This window comes from Chanos chanos, chromosome 5 (assembly GCF_902362185.1).
Source record: "Chanos chanos chromosome 5, fChaCha1.1, whole genome shotgun sequence".
In the NCBI taxonomy this organism is placed as follows: Eukaryota; Metazoa; Chordata; class Actinopteri; order Gonorynchiformes; family Chanidae; genus Chanos; species Chanos chanos.
The window spans coordinates 25,390,627-25,412,708 of NC_044499.1; the positions used below are offsets into that span (position 1 = coordinate 25,390,627).

Sequence of the window (22,082 nt, forward strand, 5' to 3'; positions counted from 1 at the left end):
GGTAAGCTACTCATTGCATTAAGTGTTTAACATATCTTACTTAACTTACTTTAGCTTTTACATATGACAAAATCAAGTACTCACTTCGTGAGCTTGTATGCTAGTAGAGTTATATTGACAGTTATAACTATAGTTAAAGACAGGTGATACCGAATCAGTTCCTGTGTGTCCCCGTTGAGACTGTATATTCGATGTAGCACACGCTTGCTACTGTTCGTTTTTAGTTAACCATAACGTTAGGCTGGCCAGATAACAGCTGTTTGTAGATATGGCTTTATACTGAGTATGCCTTCTGCTGTTAATGCGTTTAGTGAGTACATAGTTCTGCTGCTGTTAATGCGTTTAGTGAGTACGTAGTTATGGATTGTATATAATACAGCTGAAGATCAAGAACTCGCTACGACAGCTGAGAACAAGAGGGCCTCAGCTGTACTTATAAACATTACCAGCGAATGTTGTATGCTTAGTTAACCGTGTGGAGGCCTATTAAGTAGCCTAGAATTTGACACTGCCGTTTAAATGTTTAGAAATTTCCATCCTCCAATGTACTGTATAACCTATTAAATCAATCAAACAAAACATTTCCTGAGGCACTGCATTGTATATTCCTTATCCATTTGTTGCCCATATTTCAGTATTCTCTGTTAAATTGTTATTATCAAGGTGTATATATAGATTACAGTATACAAAGATGTGTGTGTTCTGGGCCTCTGTGGACGTGGTGGAAGTTGAACTGTTACAACATGAATTAAATGCAGTGATGTATTCACTATAATTCCAATTCCACTGATTAGAATTAGTTTAATCCATTTAAATACCAACTGTAACATTTCACACATCATTGTGAACTCAATAACCCAGTTGTCTCCAGCTAAAACCAATACAGACCGTTTGAGACCAGTTCAGCCAATACAGAGCATCTGAGACCAGTTCAACCAATACAGACCATTTGAGACCAGCAGTTTCTATCAGTTGTTTTTCAACTGGAACCAGACCAATACATTCCAGTCGAGATTTCTATTGGTTTTCTACTGGGCATTCCAGTAGAAACCAGTTATGAAACCAGTGAATGTGTTTCAGTTTCCCTATAAAAACCAATAGGAACCAGTTAAAATTTCTATTGGTTTTTAAATGGTTTTCTACTGGTGTTCTACTGGATTTCAACTGGATGTCTACTGGGATTTTCTACTGGATTTGAACTGGAATTTCCACTACTAAATGTTGTCACAGTTGACATCTCTCTTCTAGCGTTTTTGGCTTTGGAAAAGCGAAAAATACGACATCCCCCTATAAACTTTTAGGATATCTGTTGTCGGACTTGCAGGTTCCATATGCACACTGTTTTGGCATTTTCCCTTATTCTGATGGTTTGACAGGCCCCCCGTGCCTAGTTATTGTTGCTCTCATAGGATTGAACAGTGGCTGTTCTACGGAGGGGCTTAGCGAAGGGTCTATTATATTCACAATACCAGGGTTTTGTTTAAATTTGAGACATTATAGGTACATTTGGTTTGGATTTTAGTGGACAATTTTCATCGTTTTTAAATGGGATTTGTTAATTCCAGATGATTTGACCATAACCAGCTTTGTCATGGAAAGAGCTCAGTCAGATATTAAAGATATTAATGTGGTCAAAAACTTCCCTTTGCTAGTCAGCTACAAAAAGAAAAAAAAAAAAAAGAACTTGCTTTGGCCCTCTTGGTCAGGATGAATGCGCAAAAACCTCATGACCAACATTGTTTTTGACATCTCAGGGAAACATATGCAGTTCAACACCATACTACAGTGCCTGTCTAAGAGGAGAGCCCTGTGCCCATTTGACAGATCTCTCAGGTAAGCCTAGTGCTTTAACTGGCTGTGTGGGCGGAACCCATTCTGAATGGTTCCCCTGGTTCCACATTCTCAGCTGCCACGGTCATTGCCCCAGAGGGACTTCAAGGCAAAGGCAAACGAAGGCAAAGGAAGTGACTCACAGTAGACTCACTCACATCAAAAAGTGGTTACAGCTTCTCATAGTAAACCTGCACTGGGAGAACTGGGCATGGATTAAAATAATAAATGACACACTACAGGAGAAGTGGTAAGTATGAGGGCAACAGAACATCAGGAGGTTAGGCTTCGGTCATTGTTAATGAATTTAACACTGCCGTGGGTGGGTCAAGTAAACACACTGCACTATAAAATGCATACTTCTTCAAATCAGATCAAACTTAGGAAATTCCTCTTCTTACACTGGAGGGATAACAGTGATTATTCTATTTTTGGAAGGAATTTTTTAAATGAAGTCTAAATGGGGCTGTTTCTTGCCTTCAAGTGTCTCTTTCAGAACAAAATAATGTTACTCATTGAGATAAATAGCATCAGAAAACAAAAGACAGCTCTTTCATCCTCTCAAAACTAGGCAAATTAAATCCATGAGCATAACGATGTGTTAGAGGCTGGGCACATTTAAGACATGCAATTTTACACAACATTCACTGACACATGAGACAAAAAGGCATACTTTTAGTCTTCAGGTTCTTCTTGAGATTCAAATCCTGAAATTCTGAATATTTCATGGATATGAGTATGGACACCCCAGCCCCCCTCGCTCCTTCTCTTTCTCATACACACATAGGCAAACACACACATATAGACCTGCAGTGTGGTGCTACACCCTGTGACAGTGAACACTAAGAGGCCCATAATAAACCAGTCTTATTGGCTGACAGGGACCATCAAAAAGAGTCCAGGGGAGTAGAATGAATATGATGCAGTTAAAGTCCAGCGGGCCTCGTTGAAATCCGTGCTATTGCATTGCTCCCCCACTCCTTCTAAGTGGCTCCATCTAGAACATGTGGAGGTAATTTGCGGAAATTCTTCAGTGATAAAAAAAAGTGTTTGGGGGGGGGGCAAAGGAATGTAGCCGTGGGATTTAGTGTTGCAAGGCGACGGGAGGGTCTGGGTGGGTGGTGGTCTGTAAAATAGTTTCCAAGACTTAGCCTGCATGTTTTTTAAAGAATATTAAATGTTAAAGTACACATGGACCTGGGTGTTTTTGTGTGGCAGCGGAGGGAAGCAAGGGCCATTTGGCATGCAAACATGGATTATTCTTGAAGGATGGTTAAATGTGCCCAGTTTGTTTCATCAGTGTGAATTTCTCAGCAGTTCACAGGATGGTTTATAGTTTGTATTATAATAATATGGGTGTTCTCCCATGTTCTCAGATAAAAACATAAGCACAACGGTATAAGAGGACGGTGGGCTTAACATTTGAAAACACAAAGGAATATAGAACATAACAGAAATGTACAAACAGACAAAAAAAGTGATAGACAGTTCTCACTGGTCTGTCTCTAAAAACCATTTGGGTTCAGTGTTATTTCAATTTCATTCCTGTGAACAGGCTAAGCCAGGTTGATGTACTATTGACTGAACTTTCCTCGTTTATTCAGGCCTTTGGCATGATTGTTAGAGGCAAAATCCCTCAGCAAACGAAGCCAGTATGAAAGACGTTAGAAAACAAATACTGCATTTGACAGTGTTATTAAGAAAACAGCTGTGTGTGTCACAAGTGCTGCCCATTACTTCATTGCCTTACCTGTTTTCTGTCTGACAGTATAACAGCAGTGGTCAGACTGGTAAACTGAGTGGAGACAAACATTCATCCTATGCCTGGATGTTTACATACCACAGAAGTCAGTGCCATTATGTTTGACTGTACAAGTGACAGATTTACATGACTTTCACACAGACTACTTAACCAATCCAGTCATGTCTATATAGAGAGTTTTCAAGCACTTTTTTTGCTTTCATCTGCTGTAGAAGTTCAGGCTCTGAGCTGGTCTTGGACATCTCTCTCAAAGGCATGACACCTACAGGATTATCTTAAATTAACTTAAAGGTGCTTTTGTTACTTTAAGATTTGGCAGTTGTTTCTCAAGAGCTTTGATTTGTTTATTGTCAATCTGTTGTTGACAATAAAAACACTCCATCTGCGGAGCAGTAACACAAATCATAACTACTTTTGTGTTTATGTATGTGTGTGTTGGTTTTCACAAACTTGCCTACACCTGTATGGTTCACTCATATTTTTCTGCTGGTGCATACAGATTTTACTGTAAGAGATGTGTGCATTCCTAATCCTTATAGCAGACAGTCTTGAAAGGGTGTTGGACATGCCTTCAAACATAGTGAAGATTTCCATCAGTTTCCATGTTTAATTCATGGACTCGTTTTGGCTACATTAATGAAATAATAACCTGGATTATTTCTGTTTCAAGAGGGCATCCATTAATAGAGCTGATTATTTTGTTTTGTGAAAAAGCAACTCACTTCTCATCAGGTCCAAGAAAATTCAACTGCTGTGCCCAACCTGAGCTCACTCAAACATCTTGCTTTATAATTTTTACTGTCCAAACTTTCTTCAAAACCTTTGAGCACATCCAGTCAGATTTAAGTATACAGTACCGTGTTATATTCAGTTAATCCATCATTAACAGTGATTTCCATGTCAAACAGTTAATTTAGTCAGACTGACATTTCACACTGTGCCACATTTCTTAGATTTATGTAATCTAATTGGTGAATCTTCATTCTCAAGGACTATTTACAGATAATTTACTCTGTCAAAATAATTTACTCACTGCATCATGACTTTTACTCACTGTCTGTAGCTGTATTTACATGCATTTATTTCATAAATGCATGTGTGCTTTCTTTGCTGTCTTATCATGTGACGTGATTTGACATGCTGGAGCAAACTGGATATTTATTTCCAACTGAATGTCTAAATCACTTGCAGTCTATCTTTAGAACTTGAAAACTTTAGCACATAAAACCTCGAAGAATGCTTATCTAAGAGGTTGCAAAACAACAGTGTTGGTTAATGAAAGCAGTTTTCGTATCTAAACATAAGTGGTATTGTTTGGAGCCAGAAAAGGCCAATTCAGTGATTTGTAAGATAATTTAACAGGATGTCTTTTGATGTCAAGATTCAGGAAATCTATTGAAAGTGAATTAGTCAAATACGGAGAAATTCTGACAAGAGTGTATTTAACTAAAATAAACCAGCTACGGGCATAAATTAAGGCGGCAAAATCGACATTCCACATTGGCCACATCAAGGGAATTCCAGTCAGGGTCCAGTTAAAAGGGCATTCACACAAAAGCCACATGCAGTCAGTCACTTCTCTTCCAGAGAGGTACGGCACTTCCTGAGTGCCCTCCTGTCTCATGTTATAACAACACACACACACACACACGTGCGCGCACACACACGCACACAAACACACACAACGTACGAGGCAGAATGGTCGTGTGTGTGTGTGTGTGTGTGTGTGTTTGTGTGTGAGAGAACATCTGTACAGTGGTGTGGGATGAAAACCTCATTTATCTGTGAGGGGGTTTCATAATACCCAGTGAATACAACCAGCTGAGATCCTGTCTAGACACTTCCATCAGCAAGATGTTGGATAAAAAAAACACAACACAATGGTATAGAATATTGAAAACACAAGTGGCTTTCTTGATTAGGGTAATGAAAGAAAAGTTGAGTTTAGAGATGGTGACAAGAGTAAACCTCTAAAAATTAACATGATGATCAATACATCCGGATTTGGGAAAGAAACATGATGCCTTATTTAATGCAAAAAAAGCATGACTGTGATGTGAATAAGACACAACTTTAATTAAAATCATTGTAGAATGCCATTTCCAGACCTACAAAACAAGTCCAGTACTCAAGGCTTCTGTGTAGAAGTTCAAACAGACAGTCAGGTCCTGATGACTAGGGAGTGAGAGTACTGATTATATTACTCTCTATTCATACAATAACAATGAATGCCTCTAAAATGCCATGACTGGGATTAATAAATGTGTATACTCTTCTTGTGTGAAATGATTACATTAAACAAAAATTACAAGCACCTTCATTAAGAATACTTAAGTGGTATTTCACTGGCATATGTTTAATATCCACAGTTTGAAGGTTGCCTTTTGTTTTGGCACCGATCCACACTAACATAAACACACACACACACACACACACACACACACACACACACACACACAAAAAGGCATAAATGCGTACACAGACACATACATGCGTGCACACATACACACATTCACACACACATTCACACACACAAAGACATATTAAAATGTCATGATTGAATGGGCCCTTGTCCCAACCAGCAGAAAAAGGCCCACATCCAAAATGTGCCTCTCTATCAACTCTGTAACTGTAGCCATGCAAAAGCCGCATGGCGACAGTTAATGGTGGAACAATTCCAAAGCATCCAGAATTACTTCTATAAATAAGAGTACTGTAACAATCCACTACTTAGCTTTGTTTTAAAAGAAATTTCAAGTGACGAGAGCTGATAGGTTATACAGTGCTATACTCTCTCTGAGATTTGTCCTCTATTATTTATTAAGAGAAATCCTTCCTTGTAGCTCAGGAATTTGTTGTCAATAAAAAGGAAAGAAATACACTGTAGGACAACAGCACTGAAATGCAGTCTCAAAACATTTTACATGGCTGAGGAAAATGTTTCATGGCTGAAACATTTTACATGGACCGGATGCTTTCTGTATGAGAGAACCTTAAAAAAGGAGAGGAGACTGAGTGCTCTCCTACATTCACCTGTCTGACTAATCTATGAGCAACTCAGCTTGTGTTGCTTTTAATTCACGGACAGAACCGGTTTCACACTGGCTTTAGGAGGTTCACATTGTTGATTGTCCAAGCAGTTTCAGTCTTTGAGAAATGATACACAACAGCTTAGCTTCAGTCCATCATATTTAGGACAGTCCCGTGGCTGAGTCCTCAGAGTGCAGCACAGATGAATGTATGTGTTAGCTGAGTGCTGACAAAGCCAGCAGCCTCTGTCCACACTATGGTAAGTTAAGATGATTACTCCGCTCCCTGATGTCTGCTGAGGGCAGGACCTCTTTTTTAATGGTATTTGCTGGCAAGGGGGAGCATCTGATTTTTGACTTGAAAAGGTCAGACACGTAAAAGACCTAGGAGATAAGAGGAACAAATATCAGCAAGGTTGTCCTCTATGTAAATCAGCATTTCACAAATAGACACCATTATACAGACTAATAGACACCAGCACTGTGCACTGTGCCAGTCCATGTCCATGTATGAGGTATTAGATACAACCTATGACTAACAACACTGAGTCAAACTGTGTCCAGACCACAGCAGTGCCACATACTGGTTACCTCAGATTTTAGCTAAGGCCCTTCAGTGTGACAGAATGGACACCAAAGGCAATGGAATGGACACAGTCAGCAACAGAATGGACAAAGTCAGTAACAGAATAGACACAGTCAGTGATGGAATGGACACAATCAGTGATGGAATAAGACAGTCAAGAAATAAGAAAGAACAAGGCCATTTATTGAATGTAATGACCCAGCAGTTGAATGGTGATAAATTGGTGACACTGGAAAGATGACAGGTAAAAAGGGCATGCACATTGATGGAGGAGTGGTGGGAAGCAGGTGAGAGTCAGTCCTTACGATGCAGTATGCCACCACGGCTCCCTGGACAAATCCCGCCAGCACGTCTCCAGGGTGGTGCTTGTGGTCAGAGACGCGGGACAGGCCCGTGTAGAAGGCCAGCATGAGCAGGGTGAACTGCAGGAGTGGTCGCAGCAGGCGAGCACCACGCCAGGTGAAACGCGAACGCAGATAGAACTGATGGAGGACAGACAAAACTTCAGGTTTTAAGGACATAAAGAAGCTCAGTGCTCCATACCATTGACCCTGAGTCATATGAACTTATGAATTCAACAGCTTGAAGAGTGGCATGACAAAAACTGCAACATTTTAGTATGATTTCCTATGCTGTTTTTTTTCATGATTAAACTAGGTGGCAATATATGTGTATGTATCTGTGTAAACGTAAAATGAAAATGTGGCTTTACTCACTGCCAGGTAGAGCATAGTGTACATGGAGAATGACGCATGGCCTGAGAAAAAGGACTTCCTGTCAGAGTAAAGCAGAGAGAGGAAGTCAGACCCTTCACCCGTCTCTTCTTGCTTACTTCACTAGTAACACATTTAAAGGTACAACAGTTGAAAAATATATATGTATCACCTAGCTTCCTGGACTCTGCTTTCTGCTCCTGTGCACCTGTACTCAGTGATGTAACCCAGGGAGCAGTTGATGGTGGAGAAATCAGGTTTGCACACGTCCAGAAAGTGAGGTCTGAGTCGGCCGACAGATACTTTCGCAATATCTGTGAATGACTGGCTGACGGCACAGCCAAACAGGAACACGCCTGCTTGTTTGTACAGGGCAGAGATGTAGGGGTTCCTGACGAAGGCCTTGGAGCCCTCATGCAGGTAGTGGATTCGATAGCTTTCTCCTATAGTGATCTACAGGGACAAGGAGAGGAAAACAAACAAACAAGAAATAAAAAGCTTTTCTTTTTTAAATGCACAAAAGTAATGGTTTCAGCCCACTCATTCATTGTGTATGAGTGTGTGAAATAGGGAGAGAGGCAAAACAAACAAAAGGCTCTCTTTTATGTTTGGATTGTGCCTTGGATTTCAGGATTTTTTATCAGGGTTTTGAACTATTCGTTATTAGAGTAAATGACTGAGGACAAATTTTGAGGGCAGTTTAAGACACATTAAAGTGTCATGGTTTTCACTGTTAGAGATCTTCCTTGATGATGAGTTTAGATCAGTTTGAAACATACCACCTCCCCAATCTCAAATGCCACATAAAAGCTTAGATATGTTTCCCAGTTGATTTGCACAATTTTACGCCAGTTAGAAGATAACCAGAAAGACCAGAGTCAGATGAGTGAAAGGAACTTTGAGGAGGGCAGCTGAACTAATTAGGTCCAGCTGTCTGCGCTCAAGAACCTACCCCCACAACCAACCCCTCTTTTTCTCTTTCCTGAGAAACAGAGAGATGGAGAGAGAGAGGTATGGGAGGGGGACATGGAGAGGCAGGGGACACACTGCTGTTTCCAATAAGAGAAAAATGCTGAGCCAGCCCGACATGTCTTCCACTTGCCACCAGCAGCCTGGTCTGGTTTGGCTTCAGAAGTGGGATTTTCACAGGGCCATCTGGGAGTTCTCCACTGCGTATCTGAGTGTGATCTAAAACTGCCTTTTTCTTTCCTCTTCTGTATTTTTACAAGAACAGAAAAATATGTTGGATTACGAAAAAGAACTCTTGTGGAGATCCTGACAGGCTGATAAGTTCTTTCTTTTTTTTTTCACCACTCAAACCTTGAGAGCCAACTAGATCCAGAAGAAAAAGAAAAGCACATCTGGTTCTTGGTTTGGAAAACGATAAACGAATGAAATGGCTCTGGAGTGTGTATAATGTTTACAGTACTGCTCTCAGAGCAGACTGCTGCAGAGGCAAGAATTGAAACCACACAATAGACTAAGACTGAAAAATGATTATTTCTTGTTATTTAAATGAATATTTGACATCATCATTAAGAATAAAGAAAATATCAAAATGGTCGAACTGATGATTTTGACTTGATAAACACAACGTCACTGGCTGCTGTATTATGCTTAGTCCTTGCTCAGGCCTTAAAGAGGTCACAACTGAAAGAGTATTTGATTATAAATAGCTCACACATGCACACACACACACACACACACACACACACACACTTACAGAGAGGATGACGATGAGAATTCCAGCGGCTGAGAGAACAGCATCACTAATAGTGTCTCCATTTTTGGCAGGATACTTGATGGATTCATCGTTGCAATAAAAGCCACGGTGGTAGGGTTTGATAACGCTAGACTCGATAATTAGGAACGGTAGGCCAGCTATGGAGACAAGGAGAGACAAAGAAAGAGAGAGGAGAACATGAAGCAGGGGACCATACTTCAGCATGTGATAGCAAACTGATTGGTTTGCATATTTAAAACAGTGTCACAGACAACATAATGGATCTCATTCCCACAGACTGTCACTCTGCTGAGAAGTTCCTTACCATTTTACTGTCCCATTTTTACCGAACAGCAAAGCTCCCTAAACATAAAAGAAATGGCCTCAGCCAACCAGCTGAACCCACCCATCTAATAGTGATGTCTCAGGTGAAACCATCAAATCAGAATGGATGCAGCTTCTCATTAAAGACAGAAACTATATTTCTAGAAAAAATTCGAAAACCATGCCATTGCCAAAGCAACATAACCCACAGGAACCTAGAGGAAAAACAGACAGAGATGACAGACGAAGTTGAATAAATTGCCTGGGTATTTTACGCAAGTGGAAAGTTGAATGATGTTGTAAACACTCTGATTTCAGAGATCACACTCAGATGTAAGGCAATGTAACCGATGGAGAGAATATATGACAGATCTTATCCACTGCCTATTCCTCTACTCCATTTCCAATCAAAATAAACGTACACTTTTTTTCTGTCAAGATTAAGATTAATCTCGCAAGCCTTATAAATGCCTTATAAAACTCCAGTTCATTTATTTATGTAAACCAAAACAAACCCACTGTGTAATTCAAAACCATATAACATTCTATAAAAAAAATGCAAAGCTTAACTAGCAAACACATCAAAGGACAATTACTGACATCTGAGACTCTCAAAATTCCTCAGGAAAATTTGCTTTGTTTTGGTTTTACCTTTTTCCATACACAAACAAGAGTGTAACGTCACTATATTAAGCTAATCAGTTAAGACTCCATAAATAAATTCTGAAGAAACATCAAAGATAACCCGGTGTCTTTTTTTCCTCTAAATGTTTCCTTCACAATGATCATATTTCCTTTGATCACAAAATCAAGAAAAACGTAAAAACAGAGATTTCTTAATTTAATGTTGGCAAAAATACTTGCTTTCCAGCATATTAAAGTCTGCCAGTGAACCCCCCCCCCCCCCCCCCCCCGCCCAAAAAAAAACCCCAGAGAAATGCCAGCTGTGCTTTCTTTGGTCACAGATCCAAATGACATTCACCCACTGCCTGATGACTTCACCAGGACACTGGACACCCACTGGACAAAACCCCCACTCACAACACAAATCACAACCCTGAAATCCGAATCCAGGTACTCTCCAGCCCTTCTCTAGTTTAATTACATAAACACACACACACACAAACCCCAGCACCCACTGCTGGGAACACACACATTTGTCAGAACAGCTCCTGCTGTCTGCTTAACTAAGCTTATTTTAACTGATTACTTTACAGAATCAATGTGCATATTGCAAATGTATTTACTTTTTAAGTATCATTTTAATCAAGGACATCAGGGAAGAAATGATGAATTCTGTGTCCACGGTGTGGTGTCCATGCAGATTTTTCTTAAAGAGGATGAAAGTTGAACTCATGGATTTTCCTGCTGGTAAACCTCCTTCTCTCTGAAATGGAATACACTGAGTACCTTATTCAAATTCAGTGCAGTAATTCAGGGTCTTTGTTCTGCCACTCCCCATGATGCTCCATGAAAGAAACTGGTTCTCTGGAAAGAGTAAGAGTTCCCATACTGTCTCTCACAGTTTGGGACTGACTGGAAAGGCCAGACTGGATACTAAATCACTTCACTATTAAGGTACTACACATTAGAGACTACAATCATACAAATTAGAGACTACAAAACATACTCCATATGTACTGTATTCATTCAAAAACCAGCACAGTGGTCTACCGTGACAACACTGACACAGCCTGGGAGACAAACTTAGGGTGCCTCTCAGATTACTACCCAAGTTAAAAAGTAAAACCAGCATGTTCATGAAAGCAAACAACCCTGTTAGCCTCTTTGGAATGCAGTAGGACAAAACATTCAGAGATGATTTCATGACACTGAGGCAAGAGGAAAGAAGTTTATATTCAGATTTTTCCTTTACTCTCTGAGGTCAGTTTTATTCCACTGGCTCTCCGGGGGTTCCTACTCACAGCTTTCTCTTTCCTTTCTGCTCTCCAGTTTTTACAACATTTGAGTGAATGAAAACAGAAGAGGCCTCAACCAGTGGCTCACTGGAGTCGTGCCAGGGCTGTACACATGACTGCTTTCTCTTTTACAGTTATTTTCATTAGGTTAGCTACTGGCATGTGTCAAAGGAGTTCCTGCTTCTCCTAATGTTTCCATTGTATTCAGAATTCTCTTTTTTTCTGCCTCCCCCTATCCCAAACTGAGCTAGTGCCTTCTTTGGCTCTCCTCTGTCTTTCTGAGACACTTGAGATAGACATTCTGGTACCTCAGCCCTCAGAGGTGTTAAAACCACATTTGTCTGTGCGAGAAAGCCTTCAGTGAGCAAACCGCCGAGTACACAAACAACAGCGAGGCGGCCACAAGCTGGTTGAGCTGTATTCAGTTCCATACAGCTGGTGAGGATTGACTCTGGCTATATCTGCGGCTCAAATACACAGACACTGATTTTCCACTCTCCTTTGCAGTGCTTGTGTGTGTGTGTGTGCGTGTCTACATGCATCTGATGGACGCGTTGTGTCTACACACATGAAGCTGTTTAGACTTGTGGCTTGTTCTATGCACGGCTGTAACCCTAGCCCAGACGACTCCTTTGTAATGGAGCTCATACATGGCAGATACTGTTAACAAGACTAGCAGACATGTAATCATCAAATGGTCACTTTTAACTAAAAGCTTACTCTTTAAAAAAACATGGCATAGAGGTTGGTTACAGGCACAAAGTAGTCTCTTACCTATCTGTTGCAAGCCTACAGTGATGTAAGCATCTTAAACAATACATATGTTTGTCTGAGCAACAAATTGATTTGTACTATATTTTACTCAACATTACCATTACACTGATGTTAATCTGAGTTGTACTAACAGTTTAGACATTTCATTTGGACACTGCATAGTAACTAAGCAGCCTCAAGAGGGGAACGACTTAACAAAGAGCAGTACAGACTTAATGTGGACATTAAGCTGATTAGCAAACATTAAATCCAACAAGATTTATTTCAAAACAGAACCTCATTCATCCTGAAAACAACAGCACAGCTTGCTTTAAAATTACAACGGCAGGCTCAACTGATTTCCCTCGTTTCAATCTGTATTCAGTAAAAACTCAAATGGCATTAACAAGCGTGTTTTTGGGAAAAAAATTAAATAAAAAAAAGAAATTCTGAAAGCTTCTTGTTAATTCATTTTGATACCTGTCTTACTTGTACTCGGGGGTTCTTTGACAAAGTTAGACTTTTTGGTTGCAGAGGTGGTGCAATTCAAAACGGAAAACTAAAATGAGTATCTTGGAGCTGGAGGCCAGGCGCATATAGTTGTTCTGCCTTAATTTGTTTTTTTGAGTGAGGGTTGTAATTACCCAGAGTACTGCTGCCACTTCCTCCATGTGGTCACTCCCATCTGACCACATCTTTAGGCATCCAAACACTGGCAGTTTGTTATCAAACAGTTACCGAGGTCAGCTAAACACACAGTGGGCACAACATAGCAAGCCCCCAAAAACACAAAAACCACAAAGAAACAACTCACTACAAACTCACCTCTGGAGAAAGCGATAACGATAAGAGAAAATACCTACACTTTAACTGATAGTTGAAATTGAGAGGTTCTTCCTTGTTGAGGTATTTCAAAAATTGACAATGTGTTTTATCAGATACATTATTTAGCCTAATATTTACGATTTTTTGTTGATGTTCACATTTTGATATTCAGCTGGTATGGCAAAACAAACACAGCATTCTGTCTTGAGGACCAATAGTGAAAGATGCTGATTCAACCCACCTTTATGTGGAGATGAATGAGAACGGGCTCAACAAGATTACATGACATAGGCAAAACATATGCTGACAAAAAATATGCTGCCAAGCTTTGTTTGTACGTCCATATGTAAAACGTGTGAACAAAAATGTGAATAAGCCGCAGTGTGTTGCACAGTAACCAGACTCAGTTTGCCACTTTAGAGGTTTTAATCAAAGCCCAACTAAAATTTCAAACAGTCTCCTCTCATTGGCCGCTCTTAGACCAGGTTTGTGTCTGTCAGTTTTCAAAATCATGACTGGAAATCTTACAGCGCAACGGGGCGAGCTGGTTCTAGACCCAGCCTGAAAGTGTAATTTAAACTAATGGATTCCTTTGAAAATTCCACTTACCATCTGAAGGTTCAAGTCAACCTGGAAATGGATTTTCTTTCCTACATTTTGAGCTGTAAAGTTGTTTATATCAGTGTCTGAATTTGTGAAACATAATTTTTGTCACATAATATCTAGTTTTCAAGTTTCAAGTTTATTTAGAGCCCAATATCACTGTTTACAGTCTCAAAGGGCTTTACAGGCCACAACAGTCAAATCAAGACAGGACGGCACCCCCTGACTTAATCCTCATGGTGGGCAAGAAAATCTCCCCAAAAACCCAAAAGGGAAATGGGAAAATGGGAGAAATCTTGAGAAGGACCACAGAGAGAGGAGACCCCTCCTTGGCCAGACAGGTGTGCAATAGGTGCCGACCCGCGGTCAATTACAATTGAAAGTAAATTGGAGCATGAACAAAGGGGATGGCGATGCTGACAGGAGGCTGACAGGGGGATGAAAGATGATAACACCAGGATGGATCGGTCCACAGGGCGGGAGGAGTCAGGATCACTGGTATCTCAGGAGTAGCATGTTTGGCGAGTAGCAGTAGTCATAGACTACTGCTGCATAACAGCTAAGTCATCAATCTGGGGGAAAAAAACAAACAAACAACAACAAAAAAACAAAAACAAAAACAAAACAGGCACTGCAGCCCCCAAAAATTACAACACTCCTACATGTGCCACTCATTTAGCATCCCCATGGAGTATTGTATTGCCCCTGTCTGAGACCACTCCCATGCATCTGTGTATGTGCATCTGTGTGTGTGTATGCGTGTGTGTGCCCATAATGATAGCAGTGCTTAAGCATTTGCTTTATAGTCAAATTGATAACACATATCTTTTGAAAACAAAAATGATCTAATAGTGAATGACTACTGAATGAGTGTACTGAAAAAGGATTAGTATATATTCTTTATATTTATAATTAGAATCTTGATATACTTTAGATTTCAATATGTGACTGCTCTATGAGCTCCATACAGATATCTATGGTCCTTTTGGCACTTCTGGCTGTGTATGAGTAACGAGCACAAGAGATAGCCCAAGGTATATTCAGAAAAAGTATTTTATTTGTTTATAACTCTGCTTTTTTTAAGTAAATGAAAATGGTTTTCTTCTTCTTCTTCAGAAAGAGGAACAACTAATAACTATTTTCAATTTGCCCATCAACAATAAAGAAAATTCCATCACAACAAAAAAGAAAAACAATAAATGGGACACCTTTTTCTTCACTTATATGAGACAACTACGATTCTTCAGCTCTCTCCAATCTCTCCAATAGTAGGCAGATACCCAAAGAGAAGGATTTGAAAATCATATCACATTTCACACACACTTGCAGAACACATGCAGAGCTTTTCTTCCACGTCTAATTACTCAAGACTGACAGGAAGGGTTGGAAACAGGACCAGATGTAACATTTAGAACAGCCCAAGTATGAGTGCTAGTCTGGAATGTGTACCATTCATGGGGTAGAGGGGCTGACACCAGAGAAGTTGATTATTTTAATGACCAGTGAGCAACCCAAAGTAAACTTTCCCACTCAAAAAAGGTCCACTAGATCAAGTCAAAAGATCCAAATATTCCACCTTGCCATGGATATCCTTTGACTGAAAAGGGAAAAACATTTGACATGCTGATCCTGTCTCATGAACGAGTACATCTTTTTGTTGTAACGATTTAACGGGAAATTATTGCAAGTGTGCATACGGTATTTTGACTTTACTGGACAGTAAAACAGCTGGATCTGGTGGTAGTTTACCTCTGACATCGTTAATCTCAGACTGGAGTACATGTACTTAATTTATCGAGCACACGTTATCATTCTATAACAGAAAGGGGGAAAATGCTCTGATTACATTGTGCCGTTTTTCAGCTTCCATCAGATGGCAGTCCAACAAACACTGGCTACAGCAGCTGAAGTTTTACAGCTTATAATTCTGTGCTATCTCAAAGTAACGGCGCAGGTGGGTTCTGTGCGCCGCACGGAAGGAGCTGGTTAAAAGAACGAGTGTTGCTATTAGAGAGAAAAGGAACAGGACGCAGTAATCATGCGTTTACTTGTGAACACAGCCAAAAGCAATCGATACCATTTTATGCCAGACGTTTTGTGGTATCCGAATGTTAAGCAAGACACCAAAGATCTTGGATACGTCTACATAGTTTTTCCCTTTGCAGCATCACCGAAATTACAGTTTCCCGTCCATGCACACACAAACTCCTATACCTTAACCAGAAAACACAGGAATGTTCAACAGTTACAACGTACGCACAGCCTGTATAAACTAGACAAAGTACAAAAACGAGAAGACAGGGCAAACTACACAGAGTGAGAAAATGAGTTGGTTTAAACGGAAGTCACGCAATTTATATGACGTGCAACCAAACCACAACCTGAAATATGACTAAGGATTCGCTGTACATCTTTTTTTAAAACAATTATATTCGAGTCTTGTAACGACATTTTCAGTGAATGACTTAAGTCAAATCAGCCGATGTTGAAAGAAAAACAAGAAAAGAAAAGAAAATGAAACTCACCCAGAAATAAGCAGAAAAAATCCAAACATACAATAAGTAGTCTATTTCGGCTGTTGTCCTTGCTGTCTATGTTGTTATTTAACGGAGAAGTACTCCCATTTCTCGTCTCCGTTGCCATCGCTTTCTCACACAGTAAGCGTTGCATTGACCTGACTCTTTCTCATACGTACTTCGAGAACTAATGCGGTATTTAACCGTTATCCCAGAATGCATGTAAACTAGTGGAACTACGAGAAGAAAAATCTCTCGGCTGCAGCATGAACTATATTTTTAATTTGATAGAAAATGTTTAACAGTGAGAGAACTCGCTATCTTTACATGTCTTCAGGCAGCCCTTAAAATGAAAAAAAAAAAAAACCCACACACACACACACACATTGAGGTAGTTCAGCAGGATTAACGCCTCTTAAATCCGACTAGTTGCACTCAGTATGACACCCTTTCTTACTGGCTGTGTGCTGAATTTTAGCTACCACTCTCTCTCTCTCTCTCTCTCTCTCTCTCACACACACACACACGCACACGCACGCACACTCGCGCAGTGCATTTACTGAATACCAGTTGTATAAGGGCGACACAAGACACGAACACATTATAAGAACCAAGAGTTAACATCATTTTTAGCATTTAGGCTATGTCTTATAATTTGCTTTCGCCTGCAGACTTTCCATATAGAAACCTGTCAACCTACAATATGCCATCTGTAAGTAAATTTTCAGTTTGCTTGGAATGCAGTACATACTCTGTACAGGAGCCTCTTCTCTCCATATCCGTTTACATCTGTGACTCAAACTCAGTCCTATTTGCGGAGATACTAAGGACCGCTTAAAGGAAGAATTAGACCGGGGTAAGACATTTTATTCGGCACAGAGACGTACATGCAGTGTGACCACACGATCTCCCAGACTCCGTACTGGAACAAAAATCGATCTCCTGTGTGTGTTAATGGGGTTCCACATTGAAGCGCCTGAATGTAATCTTAAGGAAGAAAATCATTCTGGTCTGGAGATAGACAGTGCTTCCTCATAACCGTCTTTTATATTGTGACATTTACATGCAGTTCGGCAGACGCCCTCGTTTAAGGCTGGGGAAGAATTGTCCGTATAAGATGGGGAAAAGGGGGGAGAAAAAGGGAGGAAATGTGAAAAATTAAGGGATTTGTGGGTTCGAATTCACACCAGGACATAAAGTAATTCAGGAGGTTGAGGTTCGAATCCACTACAAGGCATAACGTGTATATTTTATTTAATCAGTTGCTTAATTTTTGCATGAATTGTTTAGTTTTGAAGTTGAGTTTTGTCGCTGCCATTTCCTGTGGCAGAGGGGGAAAAATAACTGCCTTATTACTGCATTCACACCATATAGTAATATGCTATTTCATTCAGCTTGCAGAGGAACAGCTACTTGACATTGAATGCAGCTCTACACCGAATTTCATTACATGTAATGTAACAGTTGAATACAACACTCCAGTTTTCACAGAGAAATAGATTTGTTAGCATGAAACATATTTAGAAAAATAATTTTTCAAAATGTGGAATTCACCAAAAGAAGCAAAAAGAACAAAAATATAGAAATAAGTATTTTAGTCACAGACTATATAAAAATATGAGTATATTAATATGTCTGTATCATACTGTACTTTCTATAGATATAGACAGTATTATACACACACACACACACACACACACATACATAATTACACATACATACATGCAGTGTGGCCTGAAAGATATATTATCTATATTTCTGCATAAACATGACCTAAAACATCACCAGATTTTCACAAGTCCTAAAAAAGATAAGATAAAGAGAACCAACCCAATTAGACAAATGAGACAAAATATTATACTTAGCCATTTATTTATTGAGGAAAATGATCTAATATTATATTATATTAGTAGTTTGTAGTATATTAGTGTATATATTATATACACTATAATGTATTATAGTGTATGTATACATACCGAGTACCCGGGTAATAATGTACAGCGAACCGGTCATTATTGCAAAATAAACCCCTTCAGGATGATTCACGTGACGTAAAAAAGAGCATAGCGCGAAAAGGGCGCCGTTTGTAAAAAGTTGCACCTTCTGTTTTCTTGCTCAGTTTTTGCACATTTAGCACTGCCAAATGTAAAAAAAAATGCATTAAAATTCTCAGCCGTCACTTTTTTTTAACATTTAGAGAGAAATTCATTTAAAATATTGTAATAACTTTTCCAAGAGTAATGATCTGCATCAAAGCAAAATTATAAAATAATACATTGTATAAATAAAAAATGTTAAATGTAAATGTTAAATATGAACGTAAATGTCAAATGTAAATGCTAAATATAAATGTAAATGTTAAATCTAAATATAGGATTTGAAAACTAAATATATAGCAAATATGCTAATTTGACCACGCCCTCCGTGTTTTGCATGGAGAATGGCTGTCTCAGCCACATCGGATAAAGCTGTGCACTCTAGAAGCAGCCTCAAAATGGTACGGCAGCTGCCAGGCCAGAAAAAGAATAATGTTATGATGTGAAAAGTTTATTGTGATAACAAGATGTTTTAACAAGATAATAATTAACAAGAAATTCTAACAAGAGAATACAAAGTGCCTTGCTCAAGCCATGGATGAGTCCTGCAGGTTCTGGGATTCATACTGGTGACCCCTTTGTCACAAACCCAATTTGCTAACCTCTAGGCCACAGGTGGTCGTTTGGTGGGTTGAATGCTCTGAATTAACACAACTCAACTTTGTAGTGTCCATGTCGCGTCCTTATTCCAACTTCTGCGTCTTCTATTAGTAGATTCTGCTGTGGATTTATGAAACAGATGTTTTCTATTATCAAAAAAACCAGGTACAGTTTCCATTTGTAATGCATTTTGTTTTATAATGTGATGTGATATTGGTTCTGTTCATCTGTTCGTTTCTGCTTATCAGGAGACAGTGTATTCAGTCATGCGGTTAGCCAGTTTGCGTTAACACACTGAAGAGTAGATTCTGCCATGGATGTATGGTCTAAAGCGGATGTTTTCTATTATTAAAAAAACAGAAAACCAGAATCCAGACATCTGATGTCCTATTCTCCTTACCTAAACGTCTGCACTATGAACACAATGCAGAGATTAAACGGGTGTGCTGAAGCTGTAAATCATTGCAAGAGCACACCCGTTACATTGGCAATGTTGGATTTAGCTGTATGTAACTAGTATTAGCAATCAAATAAGTAGAAAATCAAATAGGTAGGAATACTACTTAATTTTATTGTCTCATTTGGGTTTTTGACTGTTTATTGCAGCAGCTTGGTTTGGTCTTGAAGTTGCATATTGTTCAATTCAATTCAATTCAATTCAATTCAATTCAATTCAGCTCAATTCCAAAAACTTTATTGTCTATCTCGTAATGATAGAAAATTGTCTTGGGTTAGGGGCACGTATACAACATAAAAACATACACCACTGAAAGACTCACCTTAAATTACATTAACACATACAATTCCATAAATAAAGAAATAAAAGCATGTGTGCAAAGCTGCATTAAAAGGTAGTGACAGTCTATTGGTCTTGTTTAAAACGGATATTGCTCCGGGGCTCACAAACAACATAAAAACATACACCAATGAAAGACTCACATAAAAGTACATTAAAACAAATGATTCCATAAATAAATAAATAAATAAATAAATAAGGGCAAGTGTGTAAAGTTGCATTATAGGTAGTGACGCTCTATTTGGCCTTGTTTAAAATGGATATCACAGTAGGAATGAAAGAGTTTTTGTAGGTTCTCTTTTTGGCCAGAGGTGCTCTGAAGTGTCTGCCTGATGGGAGTAGCTGAAAGTAATGGTGAAGGGGTTGTGAAGGGTCCTTAGTGATGGAGTCTGCCTTTCTTTTCACTGCCTGACTGTTAAGGTCTGAGAGTTGGGTCTGAGTGGTACCGGTGATTTTGGTTGCATGCTCGATGATTCTTGTGAGTTTCTTCTTGCTTTTCTCTGAAGTCGTACCAGGTTGCAATGTTGAATGTAAGGACCAATTCGATGAGTGACTTGTATACTGCTGTTAAAATGTCCTGTCTGACATTAAAACCCTTCAGCTTTCTCAGGGGAAACATGCGCTGTTGGGCCTTTTTGTAGAACCCGTCGGCATGTTGTGTGAAGGACAGGTGGTGGTTGATCTCAGTGCCCAAGTACTTAAAGATCTCGACCTGTTCCACCACGTGCCCCTCCAGCTTGAGTGGTCCGGAGAGGGTGTGGGGTGTCAGGTGCCCAGTGCCTGGTGCTCCCCGCAACACCGCTCTTTGGTCTTTCTGATGTTCTGATGTACTCCACGGAGTCAGTCCTGTTGAACCTGGTGTAGAAAGTTTTAAGCTGCTCTGTGAAGGAACAGGGGTCTGGGCATTGTATGCTGGCTGCTTTCTGAGCTCTGCCCATCATGGGGTTAAGACCCTGCCATGCCTCCCTTGTACGTCCTCTGGCGAACCTCTTCTCCATCTAATTTTTATATCGGAGCTTGGCCAGCTTGGTTTTGTCCTTCATCTCCCATTTCAGTTCATTGACACGTTTTTTGTCTCCTTGTAGAAATGCCATTTTTTTTTAGGTTGAGACCGTTTTTCAGCTCTTTGGTGACCCAGGGTTTGTTATTAGGATAGAGCCTGACCTGTTTGGTTGGAATGACACTGTCAGCGCAGAATGACATGTATGAGCAGATGGAGTCGTTGAGTATGTTCAAGCCAACCTCACTTCTCTGGAAGAACATCTTGCAGTCAGGGAGCTCAAAACACCCCCTCAGCATTTCTAAAGAATCAGTATTCCAGACCTGGATGGTTTTTGAATGGATCTTGTGTGTTTTCAAATTTTGTCTGCATTTTGGTAGCAGTAATATTACACGATGGTCTGAGAAACCAAGGAGGGGACGGGGCTTGGACACATATGCGCAGGGTATATTTCCAAAACATAAGTCCAGTGTTCTGTCCTGTCGCGTTGGAGATGTGACATATTGCTCCAGCTGTGGGGGTAGCATGGTGATTTCGCATCTATTGAAATCCCCAAGCAGAAAAATAGGCTGATCAGGTGCTCTGGAGATAGCGTTGTTGTAGCTGTCTGCAATGCGTTCAGCTGCGAGCTTGTTGTCAGGGCCAGGGACATAGGCAAGAATCACAGTAAGTAGTGTGAACTCACGAGGTTGATAGTGAGGATGGAACGACACGGTGATGATTTCGTAGTGCCGTGAACAGTCCGTTTCATGAACTGTAAAGTTGGTTGCCCATCCGTTGTTTATGGCCAAGCCAACCCCAAATTGATTTTCCTGTTTTTGTAGTATCCCAGTCAGAACGTATGAATGTAAATTCATCTAAATTCAGTGTAATGTCCTCAGACAACCATGTTTCAGTGAAACAAAACAAGCTTGTGGTCAGAGTCAAATCTGATCATCGCAGAGAGTTCAGCCATTTTATTTCGTTATGACAGATTAAAAACAGGTAATGGGATTTTACTGCCTCGT

At 39.8% G+C, this 22,082-nt stretch overlaps 1 protein-coding gene across 1 annotated transcript; it reads right to left on the reverse strand.

The window, feature by feature from the left end:
* Window positions 1–6,876: 6,876 nt before the first annotated feature.
* Window positions 6,877–16,737, reverse strand: LOC115812339 (phospholipid phosphatase 3-like). The gene is made up of 6 exons (XM_030774823.1): window positions 16,593–16,737; window positions 9,644–9,801; window positions 8,093–8,373; window positions 7,924–7,981; window positions 7,513–7,689; window positions 6,877–7,005 (listed from the first exon to the last, which is right to left on the reverse strand). The coding sequence occupies exons 1-6, from the start codon at window positions 16,735–16,737 to the stop codon at window positions 6,877–6,879; spliced, it is 948 nt and encodes a 315-aa protein (XP_030630683.1).
* Window positions 16,738–22,082: the final 5,345 nt, after the last annotated feature.